Here is a 22220-nt window from a genome sequence, read left to right as displayed (position 1 = left end):
GGAACGATGTGAAGTCGATTCAAGACGCAATTGAAGTACGAAATGACTAAATTAGTCTATTTCTCTAATAGAAGCTAAGCCAGCAAGGCGGGTTGAGTTGGTAGTAGACGAAGGTGACATATTTGCAGTGAGTCGTGCAGAAGGCAAGTTTTTCCCCTATTCTAATTTCAGAATAGTGATATTTCTTCAAATGCTTATCACGCTGCACTTTTTGATTCTTGTTCATAAACACTGATATACATTTGCTATTCTTTTGTTCATATTTTATTTCGATTCTTGATTTCTCCGTTTCCTTGGATCTTGATTCATATTCTATTTATTACACACTTATATTGATATATTCTGGTGATTAGAATATATCAAAGTATACTGATTGTTCCTGTTGCTGTTCGATGGACTGGATAATGATGTTTTGGGGATTAAGTGTGTCTTAATCCTGAGGACCGGGATATGACTGATGCCTCGAGATGGGCCGCAGTGCCTGGGTACCCGACTGGATCTATATATGGAGATATAGATCTGAATTATATTTTGACTGATCAGCAGGATATAGATGCGAACTTGTGTCCAGTTTAGTTCATTTGTACTCGCCAGTAATGGCCTTCTTTCTATCGTCGTGGGGTTATATCTTTGAAGATATACCCGGGTTACCGATTCATTTAAATTACTTTAACACTGTTTATATTTTACGGACTTGTTGAGCAATTTTTGGCTCACCCTTTTTGTTGTTATTCACCTTATTGTTTTCAGTTAAGAAGGAATATGAAACCCATCAGGACTCGAGTAGTAAAGAAGCGGGTCAAGCCTCGGGATCCTCTCATACCCAAGGTGTTAATCCCAATCCAGGATGAAAGCTTTGAGTTACCCAAACAGGTGGAGTGTAGATAGTTAGTGTGTGTATTTGAATAAAAGATGAAATTAGTTTAAAACTGGTTAGACAATGGGTTGTAATAAAGAGAGTTTGTGAGATTTTGGATTTGGTTTGTAATAAAGTAAAATTAGTGGTTCTTGTTTTTATACTACAACCTAAAAAGATCCCGGTTAGTGTTAAAGGGGTTTAGATTCATTTCTTTATTATTTGTTAATCAGATTGTACAAGTTTGGTGATTAACTAGTAACCCCCAGACTTATACCCCGGGTCTAGAGGGCGTTACACCCTTAGTGAAGCATCGAATTTTCCTCTTCAAATCAAATACTCAATCTCATCCTTGAGCTGCCTGCAATCATCAGGATCATGGGAAATATCTTTATGGAACCTAGAGTATCGACCCTTGCCTCTTTTTTCGGGGTCTCCCCTTAGTGGCTTCGGCCATCTGAACTCTTTGTCCTTCTCAATTTCCATAAGGATTTGGCTCCTTGGAGTGTTCAACCTTGCATATTCAGTGAACCTTGGTGGTTGATTTTTCTTAGAATAGGAGTCCGGGCTTTTTCCAGTTTGAGGATATTTGTCCCTGGCGTCATACTCGTGATCCGTCTTCCACTTCTTGTTACCCGTGGGCTCATTATTTACCATCATTTTCTTCATACTTTCCTCTACCTTGATATACTTTTTGGATCTATCCTGGAGCTATAATTTCAGGAGGGCGATTGGCCAGGGACATCTTGAAGAACTCATCTCTAGTGCCTTGTTGTAGGGATATCATAGCTACCTTGTTGTTGAGATCCAGGACCTTCAGGGCCTCCTTCGTGAATTTGTTCAGGTAGTCTCTAAGGGACTCCTTCACTCCTTGGACTAAACCCATAGGAGAAGTCGAACTCTTCTCGTTTACTCTGCCAGTAATGAATTCCTTGATGAAAGCTTGGCTCAAATCTTTGAAAGATCCAATAGAGTTGGGGGTAGGTGGCTATACCATCTTTGAGCCATATCCGACAGGGTTTGAGGAAATGCCCGACACTTGATAGCATCGCTCACGGGCTATAACAATAGGGCGTTAGAGAACGTCCTAACATGATTAGTCGGGTCACCGGTTCCATCATACGCCTTGATGGTGGGCATCTTAAACTTCCTGGAGATGTGGACTTTCATTATCTCTTCAGTGAATTGTGGATTCGGATAATCGGGATCTCCTAGGGGCATCAAATCACTTAGATTAGCCCTTGGGGTTGCAACCCTTTGTCTTGGTGTTGGACCATCCAGGTCCATGATAGGAGGAAAATCCTTTTATCGTGGCACAGGTGGGGTCTTGGTGCATGGTGCATATCTAGATCATGCTTCAACCTTTGGATCTCGACTTTATGAGCCCGGATCCTCGCTTGTACATCTTGGGGAATCGTCCCTTGAGTGCTCTCGGGCTATTGATAACCACTAGGAATAGGAACCTTGCCAGCACATCTCCTCCTTGGAGCGACTTCATCATATGATGAGTCGGAGTCTCTAGCAGAGTAGTGTCAAGAGAATTCTTGATTCTCAGGGATAAGAGCCAAGCCACGAACGTATTGGGGCGTCCACCCTTGTCCTTCGCTTCGATTAGATTTTCCACTTTCTCCAACCTCGGGATAGAGAGGCATCGCGTAAGGGGGATTGGCAGTCCCTCGGAACACGACTGTTGAGTAATTATACCTAATGGGTTGAGGGTTTATCATTGCTTGTAGTTGCTGAAATTAGGGATTCGTCCCTTGAGGAGCCGAGGGATTCGTCCCTAGTGGTGGATCTTGGATTGGGGGATTCATCCCTTGATGTTGAGCCTCAAATGCCCTTTCAGGGGTTCCTCCTTGGGTGGTAGCATAAGTTGAGTGCGGAGCTATCTCGACTATTGATGGGATTGTATATGATGGGACGTGATCGTCAGTTTCACTGTTGTTTCTGCTCCGTGTGAGTACCAAAGGTGTTGTTGCCTTCCCATAGACGGTGCTAAATATTATGGAATAAAACTAGGTTTTATTAGTATTTAATCCTAGGGTTTGTGAGCATCAAACTTTAATAGTTGTTCTCGCGGTGGGGACTGACTATCCTTGCAAAATGCCTATGTATTTATGTATCGTAGAGAATTAAGCTAAAAATGTAGTCCTAGATTGAGGCTTTATATAGAGATAAGTCACAATGAAACCTCAATATAAAATAACATTTTTAATAAATAAACAAATATCAACAACTGTTCAGTAATTAAAATATATTTTCCGACCCCAAACTAAACCAAGATCTTTTTAGGTTACAGTTCTAGAAACAAGAATTTCCAAATTCCATAAACAAAATTTTCTTTCTTTCAAAACTATTTTTCAACAATTCCAAACTCAAAATTAAACACATTAGTATAACTTTGAAAGGAAGTATAATAAGCCCAACGATTCGATAACAAAATTTGATATACAATAATACTTACTTTAATTGCGAAAGAAATGCTCATAAAGTATATTAACAGCATAATTACAAAGTCTCGAGATATTTGCAGATTAATCAAAAATAAAACCAAAAAATTCATTTTAATAATCTTAAAGTGATTTTGATAATTTGCAACACTTTTTCGTGAAAACTATTTGGAAATTGAGCGACAAAGGCTTCAACAATAGTTTAAATCTCAACAAATATATTGTCAACTATCCATATTGGAAATCAGTTGACGAAAAAAGATTAGCTTTTCAAATTACTCTGTGTTGTATACAAACAGGCATATCACGAAAATCAATATGAAACATCGATTATAGACTGAATCATAAATTTTATATTCATTTTACTCAAAATCCCAATCATGATAGCAATACTCATTTTGATGTCAACGTCAAATTAGATATCAATATCAACTTTGATTCTCACAACATCACATACTGAAGTCAACGTCAATCATATATCAATACCAATTTTTGATATTAACATCAAATAAAATATCAACATCAATTATATATTTAAACATACTTTAACTCACATTTTAGTTGAAGGATTTTTAGCACATAAACGCAACGAACACGTAAATTTAAATCTTAAAAAAATGAAACCCTCCGCAGGATCCATGCGAAAAATGATATTTAATTCGTAGTTCAATATGTTTACCTTAAGAAGCTTTACGTTAATGGAAAGATGGAGGTCTTTAATAGCGATCCAAGAACGATGAACGGAAATCCGTAGCAGCTGCTCCTCAAGTGTGAAGCACTCCACCGGTATCCACCAAGAGTACAATGTGATGGAGGAGGAAGAGGTTGAGAGAATTAGTTGCCTCCCTCTTGTTCTACTTCAGAATTAGGGTTAATTATTTGGGGTTGAGGCAAATAGGGTTTATAATAGTATATTTATAGGCAAAATTTTCAGCTGAAAATTTTCCATAAAATATTATTATTATTAACCCTTTAATTGATTATTCTTATTAACCAATTAACTAATAATTAAAACACCTTTTAATCTTTAATCCCTTTTCTAAACACTTTAGAAAAATAATTCTCTCATTTGCTTTAATTTCCAAAATTAAATTTTTAATTAATAATATTAAGAATTAATTAAATCTCATTTAATCAATTATTAAATCTGCTAATTAATTATTTATTTCACAAATAAATAATTACCAGCAATTATTAATTAATTCCTCCACCATTAAATCATTCTCTTTTATGGTGTGACCCTGTAGGTTCAATATTAAGCCGGTAGTAGAAATAAATAATAATAAAACTATTTTATCATTATTTATATAAATTCTCTAATTCATTAAATATGATTAATTAATAAATTAATCATATTTATTCTATATCGTGAGGGATACTTCTCAGCATATCGCGACTATCCGGATAATACGAATTCACTGCTTAGAATACCAAGAACCTATTCAGTGAGTAGTTACCGTACAATCAATTCCTTCTACCCTGCAATGTCACGATTAAATATAAGGCATGGAACTTGTGTCAAGCCTATCTTATTTAATCATTTGCTTTCCCATTCACAATGCATAGTTCTATTTAATGTAAATTAGAAAGTCCTTTCTAATTTCATTCACTCTGGCCAGAGATTCCTGAACTAGCATAAGTGGATCAGCATTGAACATTCTCTTCCTTCACTGGAAGGGGTAGATCCTTTATTGATCATACACTATCTTCGTGTACAAATTCCTATACCCAGTAGAGCCCTTATAATTGTCCCTGGAGACTAAGAACTAAACCAAAGCATAGTTCAGTGTATACAAGATGACTATGATGACCTCAAGTTTAAGGATACTTGTACAACTATCACTATGTGAATAACTACTGACACGTGAGTGAACTCCATCAGTTGTTTAGCTATGTGAGTCTTGTTCAGTGAACTTATTCCATAATAAGCACCTACATACTTGCTATAGTGTCACCATACAAATGTCTATGAGAACAGACATCCTTCATAATGAAGCAAGCATAGTATGTACCGATCTTTGCCGATTACTAATTACCAGTTAGTAATCCTACGACCAGGAAATATTTAAGTTTAGAGTTATCATCTTTTAGGTCTCGTTATTATGATCTCGTCATAATCCATAAAAAGCTTTACTCTAAACTATGGTATATCTTATTTAAACACTTAAATAGATAAAGCCCGCAATAAAACCAAAACAAGTCTTTTATTAATATCAATGAAATCAAAATAGATTACATAAAAGTTATTCCTAAATCATCATACATGATTGAACTTAGGACACATCTCTTTCAATCTCCCACTTGTACTAAAGCCAATCATTCTGGTATCTAATACCCATCTTGTCCTTATGACGATCAAAGTGACTTTGAGAAAGTAGCTTTGTGAGTGGGTCTGCTACGTTGTTATGTGTGTTAACTCTCTTGACGTCTCCTCTTTTAATACAATACAAGAAATGTTATCGCGCTCCCACTAACCTTTTTGTAGACACATGGTTCATCTATATTTTTTATAAAACCAAACTCTTTGATTATCTCATCAAAATGGATGTTCCATCTACGAGAAGCTTGCTTTAAACCATATATGGTTCGCAGCAGCTTACACACTAGGTGTTCATTTCCCTTGGAAAGAAAACCCTCTGGTTGTGTCATATACACTTCATCTTCAAGTTTCCCATTGAGGAAGGTCGTTTTCACGTCCATTTTCCAGATCTCATAGTCGTAGTAAGCAGCAATCGCAAGCAAAATCCGAATTGATTTTAGCAGGGCTACAGACAAAAAAGTTTCATCAAAGTCAATCCATTGCCTTTGTCTGAATCCTTTTGCCACGAGCCTGGCCTTATAGGTCTCCACCTACCCATATGCTCCAATCTTTCTTTTGTATACCCACTTGCACCCAATAGGCTTAACACCCTCAGGCGCCTCAACCAGAGTCAATACTTGGTTGGTATACATAGATTCCATTTCGGATTTTATGGCACTATGCCATTTCTCTGAGTCAACACTACTCATAGCCTCATTATAGGTCACAGGGTCGTCATCATCAATGATTGACAACTCATTGTCATTCTCAATGACAAGGCCATAATACCTCTCAGGTTGGCGAGACACTCTCCCTGACCTACGAATGGGTTGTTCCACAGAAGGTTGTTCAGTTTGAACAGGTATTTCCACTTGATCCGTAGTAGTTTGTGCTTCTTGAACTTCATCAAGTTTAATTTTGCTCCCACTGTTTCCTTCAAGGATAAACTGCTTTTCCAAGAAGGTAGCATGTCTGGAGACAAACACCCGATGATCGGTGTAAAAGTAATACCTTAAAGTCTCTTTAGGATATCCCACAAAATTACATTTTACAGATCAAGATTCCATCTTATCTGGGTCAACTTTCTCGACATAAGCTGGACATCCCCAAATCTTAACGTGTTTAAGACTCGGTTTCCTTTCTTTCCATATCTCATATGGAGTTTGAGGAACAGATTTGGAAGGCACCTTATTCAGTAAATATGCTGAGGTTTCCAATGCATAACCCCACAGGAATACTGGAAGATTCGCATAGCTCATCATGGACCGAACCATGTCTAAAAAAGTTCGATTTCTCCTTTCAGATACCCCATTCAACTGTGGAGTATATGGAGGAGTCCACTAGGAGACTATACCATTTTCTTTTAGATAAGCTCGAAACTCTCCATTAAAGTATTCACCACCTCGATCTGATCGAAGAGTTATAATACTATGTTTGGTTTGTTTCTCCACTTCATACTTACATTCTTTGAACTTTTCAAAGGCTTCAGACTTGTGTTTCATCAAATACACATATCTGAATCTAGATCGATCATCTATGAAAGCAATGAAGTATGAAAATCCACCCATGGCTTGGGTAGACATTGGTCCACATACATCTGTGTGTACCAATCCTAGAAAATCTGCAGCCCTCTCTCCATGTCCACTAAATGGAGATTTGGTCATTTTACTCAATAGACAAGACTCGCATGTAGGATATGATTCAAAATCAAATGGGTCAAGTAACCCTTCCTTATGCAATGTCTGCAGTATATTTTCACTAATATGACCAAGTCCGCAGTGCCACAAGAAAGTGAGATTTTCATCATCCCTTTTTCTTTTATTAGTATGTTCAATTTGTAGTAAATTATGCTCTATGTCACATACATACAGACAATTATTTAAAATACCACTTCCATAAAGAACGTTATCTCTAATAATTGAACATTTATTATTCCGAATAACAAACGAAAATCCAGCCAAGTCTAACATGGAATAGAAATAATATTCCTCACAATCGAGGGAACAAAATAAAAATTATTTAGAACAATAGTCTTGCCCGTAGGCATATGTAAATGAAATGATCCTACAGCTTCAGCAGCAACTCTTGCTCCATTTCCCATCCGTAGAATCACCTCCTCTTCTTCAAGAGTCCTACTTCTCCTTACTCCCTGCAACAAATTACAAATATGAGAACCACAGGCGGTATCTAATACCCAAGTAGAAATTTAACTTAGTGACATATTAACTTCGATCATGAACATACCTGAATCAGAAGTGGTAGTCTCACTACCCTTCTTCTTTTTCAATTCTGCAAGGTAAACCTTGTAGTTCCTCTTCTAGTACCCCACCTTGTTACGGTAAAAGCAAACAGCTTTGCTCTTGGGGTCTTCAGCTTTTGGTGAAACCGGCTTTTTCTCACCTACTTTCTTCTTCTTGGAAGGGTTCTTCTTCCTTTTCTTAGGATTGGAACCTTCACCAATTAGAAGAACAGAACTCTTCTTAGGGGGGAAATTCGATTCCGCAGTCTTCAATATGTTGTGGAGTTCAGGCAGGCTGACATCCAGCTTATTCATGTGAAAGTTCACAATAAACTGCGAGAATGAACTCAGAAGTGATTGCAAGACCAAGTCTTGGCTCAGCTCCCCATCCATTGCAAAACCAAGTTGTCCAAGACGTTTAATCAAATTGATCATCTTAAGTACATGGTCATTCACAGATGATCCCTCAGACATCCTACAACCGAACAGTTCCTTCGATATCTCATATCGAGCTATCCTCCCTGCCACATCATACAACTCTTGTAGATGCATAAGGATAGTGTGAGCATCCATATGCTCATGTTGCTTCTGTAGCTCAATGTTCATGGAAGCTAGCATGATGCATTGAGCAACATTTGCATCATCTATCAACTTACGATACACAACATGTTCATCATTATGTGCATCGCTAGCAGGTTCAGTAGGCTTAGGTGAGTCAAGCACATATTCCAGCTTCTCAACCCTGAGAACAATTCTCAAGTTTCGAAGCCAGTCAGCAAAATTAGGACCAGTCAACTTGTGAGCATCTAGTATACTCCGGAGTGATAGTGTAGAAGACATAACGAATATAGTAAATCTGTAAATGATGAACACATAACAACACTTAGCAAATAGTCAATTTCATTTCAAGACACTATATGAATCGGGTCTTTATTCATAAGTGGCTCCCACTAGTTTATCTAATTTATACAACCCCTAAGTGAAAATTAAGCATTCATAATGCTAGTGGGAATAGGGATCCTACATTCCATCACACAACCTCGGCTGTAGCACGAAACATCATGTGATGTTCAATAGGCAGACAACTCTTGTCAATTACATCTTATGTTATTTCCTAATAAAACTTTAGCCTTTTGAATAATTGAGTCACGACTGTAGCACGACAAACTCAATATTCTAAGTCAAGTCTAACCCAACATTTCGTACAATTGAATCAGTCTCCAACGGCCCACGGCTGTAGCACGTAACGACCTTTAAATTCTAATTCAATGTACACATCTCTATGTAATAGACAAGTATTTCTTATTTCGAAATCAAAGCCCTCGGCTGTAGCACGAAACGACAATGATTTAAAAATAAGAACCACTTTCTACCATGTTGGAAGGTTATGACCGACACAAGCCCGTTGTGTCATTGGCCAATTACTACTTGATATTATTTAATTTTAGAGGGATTATATTATGTTACAATCATAATCATATTATAAAGAGATTATTCCTTTTAAATTAAATATTTCAAATCAATAATCGATAATCAGATGATTCCCAGATCGGGGGGAGCATTGTCAAGAGGCGTCACTTAATACCCCTTTCTTACAGATAGAAATCTGCTTTTGACAGAATCATCCTTTCTCTCAATATTGAAAATTCATATTTAATTACGTGTTTCATAAACACAAGAATCTCATGATTGTATTCATAATATTATTGTTAAGGCAAGAAACGAATCATATTCTAGATTTTCTAGAGCACGCCTTATATTGATTTAAGTTCACCTAAATCTATCATCGCATGGTAAACATAGGCATATATCTCATACATAAAATTAAATAAATAAGTAAATGTAAAGTGCAATAAATTAAATGTGTTCGGTTATGGCCTCATCCTATGTGATCTTTATCAAGCTCATGATAAAGATCAAGGTCAATCTAATATGGTGATGGAAATAAATACAACTACTTATTACATAAGTCTTCTTCTTTGTTTAGACTTCTTGTATGCCTCGTCTTCTTCTTTGTATCACCTCCATTGGATAGCCTTCTTGAGTCTTCAATTACATTACATAGATTGAAAGTAAAACTAATCTAATGAACTTACAAGAATAACTCGAGTTACATTCGAGATTTATGATTACAAAGATTGACGACATGCAAGTCGTATTTAAAACCAAATCCAAAACCATCACACTAAGGTCGAAAGGCCATAACCATCCACCATGCTCATACAATACATAAAAGCATGTTAAAATACATAATCTGATCTTAACATATCATATTATCCATGATCTAATTATAAAAAAAATATGACAAAAATCAGAAAAATCAGAATCAAATCAGAAAAACAAGAATCACTGTTTACGGGCAGTAAACGACGTCAAACGCCTTACAGACGAGTCGTTGATAGCTTTATCTATCAGTTTTGTTCAGACGCTCGTTTACCTATGGAATAGGGTATTCGTTTGCGTAAATCGGACACCAGACCCAGATTTCAGCAAATCTGCAGCAGCCAATTCAGAATCCGTATCTAATATGATTCTCATAATTAGAACAAATATAAATCATGTATATATCAGTATATATACAGATTACATAATCATCTTATGATTATACAACTAACATTAATATCATATATTCAAAACCATACATATATAAGCATATTATATCAACATCAAATCATGGCGAATCACGTACATGCTCATATATCGAAAACAGTTAAACACATAAAACGAATTAAAAACTTTTCGCAAGTAGCTCTGATACCATTGAAGGGTTTTCAGCACATAAACGAAACGAAAACGTAAATTTAAATCTTAAAAAAAACCGAAACCCTCCGCAGGATCCATGCGAAAAATGATATTTAATTCGTAGTTCAGTATGTTTACCTTAAGAAGCTTTACGTTAATGGAAAGATGGAGGTCTTTAATAGCGATCCAAGAACGATGAACGGAAATTCCTAGCAGCTGCTCCTCAAGTGTGAAGCATTCCACCGGTATCCACCAAGAGTACAATGTGATGGAGGAGGAAGAGGTTGAGAGAATTAGTTGCCTCCCTCTTGTTCTACTTTAGAATTAGGGTTAATTATTTGGGGTTGAGGAAAATAGGGTTTATAATAGTATATTTATAGGCAAAATTTTCAGCTGAAAATTTTCCATAAAATATTATTATTATTAACCCTTTAATTGATTATTCTTATTAACCAATTAACTAATAATTAAAACACCTTTTAATCGTTAATCCCTTTTCTAAACACTTTAGAAAAATAATTCTCTCACTTGATTTAATTTCCAAAATTAAATTCTTAATTAATAATATGAAGAATTAATTAAATCTCATTTAATCAATTATTAAATCTGCTAATTAATTATTTATTTTATAAATAAATAATTACCATCCATTATTAATTAATTCCTCCACCATTAAATCATTATCTTTTATGGTGTGACCCTGTAGGTTCAATATTAAGCCGGTAGTAGAAATAAATAATAATAAAACTATTTTATCATTATTTATATAAATTCTCTAATTCATTAAATATGATTAATTAATAAATTAATCATATTTATTCTACATCGTGAGGGATACTTCTCAGCATATCGCGACTATCCGGATAATACGAATTCACTGCTTAGAATACCAAGAACCTATTCAGTGAGTAGTTACCGTACAATCAATTCCTTCTACCCTGCAATGTCACGATTAAATACAAGGCATGGAACTTGTGACAAGCCTATCTTATTTAATCATTTGCTTTCCCATTCACAATGCTTAGTTCTATTTAATGTAAATTAGAAAGTCCTTTCTAATTTCATTCACTCTGGTCAGAGATTCCTGAACTAGCATAAGTGGATCAGCATTGAACATTCTCTTCCTTCACTGGAAGGGGTAGATCCTTTATTGATCATACACTATCTTCGCGTACAAATTCCTATACCCGGTAGAGCCCTTATAATTGTCCCTGGAGACTAAGAACTAAACCAAAGCATAGTTCAGTGTACACAAGATGACTATGATGACCTCAAGTCTAAGGATACTTGTACAACTATCACTATGTGAACAACTACTGACACGAGAGTGAACTCCATCAGTTGTTCACCTGTGTGAGTTATGTTCAGTGAACTTATTCTATAATAAGCACCTACATACTAGCTATAGTGTCACCACACAAATGTTTATGAGAACAGACATCCTTCATAATTAAGCAAGCATAGTATGTACCGATCTTTGCGGATTACTAATTACCAGTTAGTAATCCTACGACCAGGAAATATTTAAGTTTAGAGTTATCATCTTTTAGGTCTCATTATTATGATCTCATCATAATCCATAAAAAGTTTTACTCTAAACTATGGTATATCTTATTTAAACACTTAAATAGATAAAGCTCGCAATAAAATCAAAACAAATCTTTTATTAATATCAATGAAATCAAAACAGATTACATAAAAGTTATTTATAAATCATCATACATGATTGGACTTAGGACACATCTCTTTCATTAGCCAAAACAGAAATATTTGATAAATAATTTATTTTATGATTACCATAATCAATTTAGAAACAACAATTTAGATTGGAATTCTCTAACAACGGTATGTAGCCGCCGGTGATCAGCCGCGGAGCAACACCGGTATGCTGAAGTATATCCAACAAAACAAAGGATACCCAGGGAACACATGGGCCTAACAAAGTATTTCCCTTAGATAAGTCTATGACACGCGTTTATCTTCCAAACTTGCCCAGATTACGCTGCGAGTTACAATTTCATAAACCTTGTCCAAATCTATAAATGTCATATGTAGGTTTTTAGTACGTTCTCTTTATTTTTCTATTAATCATTAAGAAAAATAAATTTCTTCTATTTATAGTCGACCTACTAAACATGAAAGACCTACTAAATATGAAATCAGATTGGATTTGAAACACTTAAGCATGTCTTCATATCTAAGTGTTATCACTTTCTCCCACAATTTCATAGTATGACTTAAAAGTTCAATAACTCGATAGCTACTGTAATTCTAAACATCCCCTTATTATTTTAAATTGGTACAACCATACTAAGCCACAATTCATGTGATATATTAATAGTCCTACATGAAATAATTGTGTCAGCCAGTGCTCACCCTCTTTCCATAAACACCACCATATCTTTATAGGAATTTGGTATGTATCTATAATTTTATCTTTACACATCTTTTGTAAGGTCCATATCTTTTATAATGTCCACTAAATTTATTTTTTACCCCTTCTCACGTAACACCATCATACCTCTATAGGAAAGTAGGATGGGCCTGTAGCTCCATCTTTACCCATCTTTTGTAAGACCCATTAATTTTTTCTCCACTTATATAAGGTTGTATATTAGAACCATATCCTGGTATACAAACTTCTTCTCATCCTAAATCCTCGTCATTTATACTTATCTCATTATATAACTTTCGATACCATCTATACATCTAAGATCATCGTCCCTGACAAACACGCTTTCATCTCCGTTCTTTATAAACCTCATAAGTTTTAATTAAATCTCTTCGTCTTCTTCTTTCTCGAGCCTTTGATGATTAATAAATTTCATTTTCGCCCCCATTATCAATAAATACAACATAAAATCAAAAAGGTTGTATTATTTGTGATTTTCGCCCAATTTGTTGACTTCCTCCTATGATTGAAAAATATTTCACATCGGGATCTTGTACAGATCTAACTCGGTAAGTCATTTTAGATTTATTTATAATATGCTATATATACACATACATATGATTACCGATCGATGGATCATGAATATATGTTCGAATTTTAGTTGATAATAAACTGAATCCAATTTTTTTTTTAATTTAGTCCTTCAGAATTTATTAATTTAAAAATGTTCAATTGAAATTGAAAATGAACGGTAAAGAGAAAGAACTATGCTAGTAGCCCCTGAGAGAGTAAACATGTCCCGATTACCTTATAAATCGATTTAAATAGATTATCTTAAGTTTTAGATCTCAATTGATAAATCTAAATCGATTATCTTGATGTTTAGATCTCACTTGATAAATATCTAAGTAACATGATAAATTCTTGCTATGATATACAAATATTAACAAGATTTACAATTTTATAATTTTTTTTCGGGAAATATGTATATCAATTATTTTGAAGATTCCATAAAAGTAATATTACAAAAGTCATATTATATTCTTTTGTCCATATTGATAAATTTGTAAATATTAATGCAGCAAACAATGAAGAAATTGCTCCATAAAATAATTGCACCGGCATATACTTTGAGGTAAGTTTTCTTCATTTATTATTGGTGATGTTATGCAAAACTTAAATTGATATATATTTGAGAAACTTGTGGTAAGAAATGTGTGTGCTAGTATATGTATCATCGTTGCCTTATATATTGTTGTGCAAGAGAGAATATGCGTTATATTGGCCTTGCTTTACTGTTGGCTCCCCTTATAATGTCTGGTAACTATATATAATAGACTTGAGAGTTGCATGGTCTGATATATAAATTTACATTCTCTAAAGTTGGATAGTTAAACTAACTATCAAAGTCTTGAACTTAAAGTGGCAGCTATATGCTTGTTTGCGGCATGGGACTGTGGTTTTGGGTTAAATTTTATAGACGGCATGCTGAGTCTGTAGCAGGAGTTAAGCATTCTGCAATGTTGGTGATGTTAGCTCTCCGGATTGAGGCATGTGAAGCGCTGCCTGTATCAATATGTTCGCTCTCATGATCTGATTTACTAGGCAGGTAGTTCTCCACTTAATGGAGATAAATTGTACACGATACAATGATTGTGTTTCTTATAAAAATGCCAATCAAATAACTTTTGTATCATTTGCTAACAACTGATTTCTGCTTTTTTGATTATACGATGTAGCACTCGAGTGGCATCTGCAGTCGTAATTTCTTGCATCACTGAGAGGACATGGCGAGCCAACTTTTGTTAAACCACCTTGTAGAACCGGGCTTAGGCACTTGGGCAGAGATTGATGCTTCTCTTTACATAAGAGATTTTGTTGAAGGTATCTTCTTCTCGAGCATTTTCATCAGATTTCTGAACTGGGAGTTCATTTTTCTTCTGTGGACTAGCAAGAGCGCCACTTGTTTTAAAAAAAAAAATCAAACGTTTCTTTAGGAGTTGGGTCAGACACGGAGATTGTCACTTGCTCATCTTTAGGAACATCTGCCGCTTCTGTAAAGAAAAATACACTGATTGAGCTCCGTAAACAATGAACCACATAACAGAGCTAGAATTTTTGGGCGATAAAGCAGTTGGAGATTTCAGTATAGTTTCAGAAATCTCTGAAGGACCTGACAATGATGCATTAAAATTTCTTCCACATCCAAATTGAAGAATGTCATTGTAAACATAAAACCACCGGTTTCTTGTGGAGCCAGAAAATAGGTTTGTGCAAACTTATTTTTAATGTAGAACAATAGGTGCTTTATATATGAAATCTATGTAATATCGTGATTATTTAACTGTTATGTACGTATACAATTCAACGTAAAACAAAAGTCTAAATTAAAATTGTGTTTTCTTTAAATTTTGCATCATTTTTAACAATCTCATATGATATTACTGATGTATCTTTTAATGTTGTTGGCTATGCATATGGCATATGATTAACTGTTTCATGTGAAGCAGGCTACAGATTTTGTTGATGCATCTTGAGGCACCAAGGTTCAAAGACTTTGCTCACTAAAGAATAGTGTGATTCCCAACTACATATATATACTTGTAGATTTAAAGGAACCGACCTCTCAGTCCTTCTAATTTGGCAGACTTGACTTTACATCATCGGTGAAGATCAAAAGACCCTCATCATTTTGATGTTCTTGTCATGTATATAAACTGATCACTTTCTTGTGATGTTTCTTTAAAAAGTACCACCATACAATTATTTATGCAGTTTAAGCTCTGTTCATAAGACTTTTTACACAAAATGTAGTTGTATATGTTGATCACCAAAGTGTACAACTCACATGAAATAACCAAAGAAGAAAGAACAATAAAAAGATAACATCAAACTACTATGTACAGCTTCCAGCTTCCCCTAAATTGCAACTTTACAATTTTTACATGCCTATAAGAAAATGTAACAATAATAATGAACAAGGGAGAATCCCAAATATTCTGAGACTAACTCTGGGCTGTGCTGAGTTGCCCCATTTATAAAAAGGATGCTCGCAGTCGTTGAGAGCTTTGCAGGCCTCACTTGGACGACCTTCTCCAGTATCCACACCCGGACCTGTACTATTCAATGCATACAAGGACAAAGGAATATCGTACACTTTTTGCTGGTTTGGATAAAATAGTCCATAATTTCTTTCGGAAACAGGTCCATTCTTTTGATTTTCGTTATACAGTGCAAATAGAAACACATTGAGTGTATTGTTGGGCCTTAAGGGGGTGCCACCGCCTGTGAGTACTCTGCGCACCAGGTTCCCGTTATACGATGCAGCATTGGCCACTCCAGCGCCAAATTCTTTATCTCCGCCAGCTGAAGGCCAGCCAGTCTCCGTAACCACAACTCTAATGTCATCAAAATATAAGGCATCAAGAGCAGCATGGACAGCATCAAGTTGGGCCTCAAAAAGGCTCATGTAAACATTCCCATTCGCAGGATCTTTAACGCCATTGTTGGGGCGAAGCAAAACAAAATCTAAAGAGATGGTATCTTTATTGGCTTCATAAGCAAAGAAAGGGTAGAAATTAATCATAAGATACGAACGAGTTTGATGAAGAAAATTGAGCATTGGTTCAATAACAGGCTTGATCAAGTCGGACCTAAACCTTGCGGACGAGGGCGGATAAGTAGTCTCCAAGGCACTAAAAGCAAGAGGCGATGAAATTTTAATATCACCTGCCAAACCAAGTTTTAGCAGTGAAGCAAACATGTTTTGCATAGCGGGGACGAGAAAAGGAGTGTTTTTTGAGTCCATAAAAACCTCGTTTCCCATTGCAATCGCTTCAATAGTGGTTCTTGGATAGAAGGGTACTATTCTGGCCTTAAGCCATGCATTGGTGTAATTAATGTCAGCAGCAGCAGAAGAGAGTAGCTGATTAGGCATGGCCACCGTAACCTTAATGCTTGAATCAGCCAAAGCAGAGACAACAGAAGGATTAGCGTCGAAGATTTTAACACGGTTAATGCCGTTGGCTTGAAGAAGCTCTACAACTTTAGAAGGGGCAGGAAGATTATTAGCGACTCTACCATAGTTGACACCAATGGAACCAAAATTAGAGGATGACACACATCCAAACCAGAACAAACAAAGCAGCAAAACAAGAAATTTTAAGATTGACATTGTACTCAAGGCTTTGATACAACAGTAGAAATATATGGCACTATAGAGTAGTTGAAAAACCAACACTTTGCAATTTCTTGATGCAAAGCTATTTCTGAGTTTATATAGAGCAGTGGAGGGAGCTTTGTAATTTTAATATCTGATTTGTATTTGGTTCTTATTTTTTAATTTGGGTTTGAATTTTAATTTATTCTGCATGGAATTACAAAATCATAATAGATTTTGATTTGAAATCGAACAAAATATATATCCCCCAAAAAAAGAGTTTAAAGTGTTGTTTCGCTAACAATTTATCTGTAAGTGGTTTGATTACAAAATTTTAAAATTAAATATATTGATAAATCATAATTTATCTATTTTAATGTAGTGTATTTACAATTCTGACATATATACGTATTATGTACCAATTTATTTATTTTATTTTATTTATTATTTAAATAGATTAAATTTTGATCGTAAATAAAAATTTATTTTCCCATTATTTTGAAAAAATAAAAAATACAGATTAAACTAAATTAAATATATATATTTTAATGATATATATTTATAAATATTTTTAATAATATATTTTATGAAATGTTAGTTTGACGTCAAATATAAATTGGTCGGGAGAGGAGTATTTATTTTTTATATATTTCTTACACCCAAGACTTTTCGGGGGCGTTTGGTTCAACAAATCTGGATATGAGGTATGAGGTTGGAATGGATAAAATCTGAATTTTTTTTTAATGATATTCAAGAAAAAAATATTATAGAAAAATTCATACTATGTGTTTGGTTAAAAAAAATTATTTTAAAACTCATTCCTGAAACCCATGAAGATATAGGGTTTAGAAACTCATGTGAAGAGATGGGTATGAGTTAAATCAAACTTCTGGTATCATTTTCATTATTTTTCGGGCTCTGTCTTTAACTAAAATATAATTTTTTTTTAGCTTAAATTTTAATATTGATGAATAAAAAATATGAATGAATAAAAGTTTTGAAGTGATATTTATGAAATCTTACTCTATTCTTACGTTAGAGTTCTGTAGACTGTAATTGAATCTCAAGAACTCAAACTGATATTTTTGAAGTGTTAGTTTACACACATCCACACTAGTCATATGATGTCACAAATTAGACCATTCATTGCAAGAAAATTATATACAACAGCAGCATCAAGCATTGCTTATTCTCAAAACACTAATTTTCAAATTTTTCAAAACCAATCATTTTATGAAACCCATCAATGTGATATGCTTCAAGTTAATTATAATCTCAGAGAGCTGGTTAAAAGTGGTCTTTTAAAAGATGCACGCCACATGTTTGATAAATTGCCGCACAGAGATGAAGTTACCTGGACCAGTATTATTTCTGGGTATGTTCATGCAAATGATTCTACGGAGGCTTTGTTGTTGTTTTCAAAAATGTGGGTTCAACCCACTTTGAGAAGAGACTCATATGTACTTAGTCTTGCACTTAAGGCATGTGCTCTTAGTATGAATGTTCAATGTGGTGAATGTTTACATGGGTATTGTGTGAAAAGTAGTTTTGTGGACTCTGTTTTTGTTGGGAGTGCACTTTTGGATATGTACACCAAAGTTGGTAAAATTGGTGAAGGTTGTCGAGTTTTTGAGGAAATGGTGATGAGAAATGTAGTTTCTTGGACTGCTATTATAACTGGGCTTGTTCGAGGTGGTTATTGTAAGGAGGGGCTTGCGTATTTTACTGATATGTGGAGAGAAGGTGTAGAGTATGATTCGTATACGTTTGCAATTGCATTAAAGGCGTGTGCTGATATTGGTTTATTGAATCAAGGAAGGGAAATTCACGCCCAAACTTTGAAGAAAGGATTTGATGGGACCTCATTTGTGGTTAATACTCTTGCTACTATGTATAGTAAGTGCGGCAAACTACATTATGGCTTGTACTTGTTTAAAACTATGAGAACAAAAGACGTGGTTTCCTGGACAACTATAATCACGTCATATGTTCAGATGGGTGAGGAGGAGCTTGCAATCGAAGCATTCTTGCAGATGCGAGCGACTGATGTCAGTCCTAATGAATATACTTTTGCAGCAATAATTGCTGGCTGCGCAAACGCTTCAAGAACTGATTTGGGTCAACAGCTACATGCCCATGTTTATCATGTTGGTCTTTTTGGTTCGTTATCTGTTGCAAATTCAGTCATGACCATGTATGCAAAATGTGGCCTTCTGAATTCAGCTTGTTCAGTGTTTTATGAGATGATAAGAAGAGACGTTGTTTCCTGGAGTACTATAATTTCTGGATATGCTCAAGGAGGCTGCGGTGACGAGGCTTTTAAGTTTCTTTCATTAATGAGAAGGGAAGGACCAAAGCCAACTGAGTTTGCTCTGGCTAGTGTGTTAAGTGTTTCTGGAAATTTGGCAATTCTAGAACAAGGGAAGCAACTACATGCTCATGTGCTATCAATCGGGTTAGATCACACGGCTATGGTACACAGTGGTTTAATAAATATGTATACAAAATGTGGAAGTCTAGGGGATGCCTCTAAAATCTTTCTTGAGGCTGATAATAATGATATCGTGTCATGGACAGCCATGATCAATGGGTATGCTGAACATGGATACAGTAAAGAAGCTCTTTTGTTATTTGAAAAGATTCCTAAGGTTGGTCTGAAACCCGACTCTGTGACCTTCATCGGTGTTCTTATAGCTTGTAGTCATGCTGGACTTGTTGACTTGGGTTTTTATTATTTTAACTTGATGAGTGGGAAATACAGAATCAAACCGTCTAAGGAACATTATGGTTGTATGATCGATCTCCTCTGCCGAGCTGGGCGATTAACTGAAGCTGAAAATATGATCACAACCATGCCATTCCAACAGGATGACGTAGTTTGGTCAACTCTGTTGCGAGCCTGTAGGGTACATGGTGACGTGGAGTGTGGAAGCCGAGCTGCCCAGAAAATTCTTGAGATAGATCCAAATTGTGCTGGCACCCATATTACCCTGGCAAACATTTATTCTGCAAAAGGGAGATGGAATGAAGCTGCAAAGATAAGGAAACTTATGAGATTAAAGGGTTTGATAAAGGAGCCTGGATGGTCTTGGATTAAGGTCAAGGACTGGGTTATTGCATTTGTAGCTGGTGATAAGTCACACCCACAATGCGAAGATATATATTGTGTTTTGGAGTTGCTAATTACCATGGATGAATTTTCCTTTGAGGAATTAGACTCTCTAGTGAGTGATGACCTAGATTAGTAGATGTTAATACTAATCTTATTGTAAATGTTCTACTTCTATGGTGTAGCTGAACAGATGCAGAACTGATATCACAGACAAAGTTAAATCTACCACCAAGTGAGTTCTCATATTATCATATAGATATGTGATACTTAGATGTTTTTGTATATATAAAATGGGAGATTACCATACATCATTTTCAATGGTTATTGAGTCAGCTTATTCGGCTCTCTATTTAATTGAGTGTATTGAAATGTTGATAATTTTTGCCTTTAAATACTAACCTTTATAACATGTTCTTTACAGTGTTCACAAGTGTGGATGATGTCATACCAGCAAGTGCAAAATACTGCCATGGAGTTGAAGTTGATAATGTCAATGAGACGCTTTCAGAGCTTCTTGTTGTGTCATCTTGTTATTCCAAGGTATCTATTTTTCTTAAAAAAAGATAAAGTAAAGTAGATGTACCAACTGAGTCTATCATTTAAAAATGCAAAAAATATGGATAACTTTCTTACACTCAAAGCTCAATACAGATTTGGAACAAAACACAGACGGAAAATGCTATGAATAAAACTTTTTTACTGTAAGAGCATGTCCAATGGTGTCTATAACTATAATATGACACAAAAACTAAAATTTGTGAATCCAATGGTGTGCTAATTATTGTGCTAAAATAGCACAATGCTATAGTTTGTGCTATATATAGAACAAACTATAGTGTTGTGTTATATTTGCCACAACATCTTTTTTTAAAAAGGAGGGGAACTAGATAGTAAAATTGGAATTTGTAGGCATAAATGTGGAGGTAGTTAAGAAAGTTGGTTATATTTGAAATAAGTTGAACTATATTTAGAACTATGCATTGGAGATAATCTGCAATTTTAGAACCAAAAATCACTTTTTGGTGCTAAATTATAGCAATAGCTACACCCATTTTGGTACAGATATTGGCTTTGCTCTAATTTTGACAAAAGATGGTTGTGTACTTGACACATGACTGGTTTTTTCTTTGTGAAGATACTTAAGTATATTACATCAAAAAGTATTAGACTTGCAATAAAATATACATTTACCAAATTATATCATGATTTAAGTGATACTCATATACTTCTACTAATTCAATACTAAATTTCATGTACTAACAAGGTGAGCTTCTATATGTAACCTAATGTAACTTTTTAATCTGATGGCAGGGGAGTAACGATTCAGTTGAAGTCCGATGAAGGTGTTGAATATTACTGCTAAAACTCTCCGAGGAATCGAGCCAGAGCCATGCTCCAGGACTCAAAGTTATTAGGCAGGGCATCAAATGCAGCTGTCTTAAAAAAATTTAATCTTTCGTAGGATGCTATTACTAACTGGATCACACAATCAATGATAAATACATGGGAAACCATTCAAGTCGGAATTTACATGGGAAAAGAATGTAAGTTCTTCTTGGAGACTGATTATATTTGTTGATAGTCAGTAGTGACAAACTCTGAAATCTAGCTTAGGCAATATAACAATGAAATATCCAGAAGTAGATGCTCAAATCGGTTTTGCTCATTAAAATGTATTTGAGCCTAGTGTCGAATAAGACTCCTTTATTTACATGAATTATGACATTTGATATGAAGAAGTTCTAATTACATGTTTGTAAATCTGGGTAAGGAGTTTGGGATCATCTTGATACAGATAAATATATGAAAGTGGTGAAACATCTAATTATAATACTGTTTGAGTTCTTAAATCTTTTGTCTTTCCAAAGTAGTTTATGATCATTGACAAGATCTGACATTTGTGTGTCACGTCTTTGCCTTGTTCTATGAGATTTCATGAATTAGATGTTATAACAAGTTTTACTATATGAA

General features: G+C 35.0%; 2 protein-coding genes and 1 long non-coding RNA gene across 3 annotated transcripts; 2 read left to right on the top strand and 1 right to left on the bottom strand.

The window, feature by feature from the left end:
• Window positions 1-13237: 13237 nt before the first annotated feature.
• Window positions 13238-15479, top strand: LOC141705877 (uncharacterized). The gene is made up of 4 exons (XR_012568517.1): window positions 13238-13547; window positions 14061-14113; window positions 14402-14587; window positions 14718-15479. It is a non-coding gene; the product is annotated as an uncharacterized LOC141705877 (long non-coding RNA).
• Window positions 15480-15492: 13 nt separating this feature from the next.
• LOC141705876 (glucan endo-1,3-beta-glucosidase-like) lies at window positions 15493-17169 on the bottom strand. The gene has a single exon (XM_074508744.1). The coding sequence runs from the start codon at window positions 17150-17152 to the stop codon at window positions 15920-15922; it is 1233 nt and encodes a 410-aa protein (XP_074364845.1). The 5' UTR covers window positions 17153-17169; the 3' UTR covers window positions 15493-15919.
• Window positions 17170-18123: 954 nt separating this feature from the next.
• On the top strand, window positions 18124-22063 carry LOC141707189 (putative pentatricopeptide repeat-containing protein At3g47840). The gene is made up of 3 exons (XM_074510226.1): window positions 18124-20481; window positions 20671-20789; window positions 21561-22063. The coding sequence occupies exon 1, from the start codon at window positions 18259-18261 to the stop codon at window positions 20380-20382; it is 2124 nt and encodes a 707-aa protein (XP_074366327.1). The 5' UTR covers window positions 18124-18258; the 3' UTR covers window positions 20383-20481; window positions 20671-20789; window positions 21561-22063.
• Window positions 22064-22220: the final 157 nt, after the last annotated feature.

Source organism: Apium graveolens, chromosome 2 (assembly GCF_009905375.1).
Source record: "Apium graveolens cultivar Ventura chromosome 2, ASM990537v1, whole genome shotgun sequence".
NCBI lineage: Eukaryota > Viridiplantae > Streptophyta > Magnoliopsida > Apiales > Apiaceae > Apium > Apium graveolens.
Note: the sequence above shows the minus strand (reverse complement) of the source record. Positions and strands in the feature narration are given on the sequence as shown.

Excerpts from the sequence above, each read along its gene's own strand:
- LOC141705876 (XM_074508744.1), bottom strand. The coding sequence starts at position 17,152 with ATGTCAATCTTAAAATTTCTTGTTTTGCTGCTTTGTTTGTTCTGGTTT.
- LOC141707189 (XM_074510226.1), top strand. The coding sequence starts at position 18,259 with ATGATGTCACAAATTAGACCATTCATTGCAAGAAAATTATATACAACA.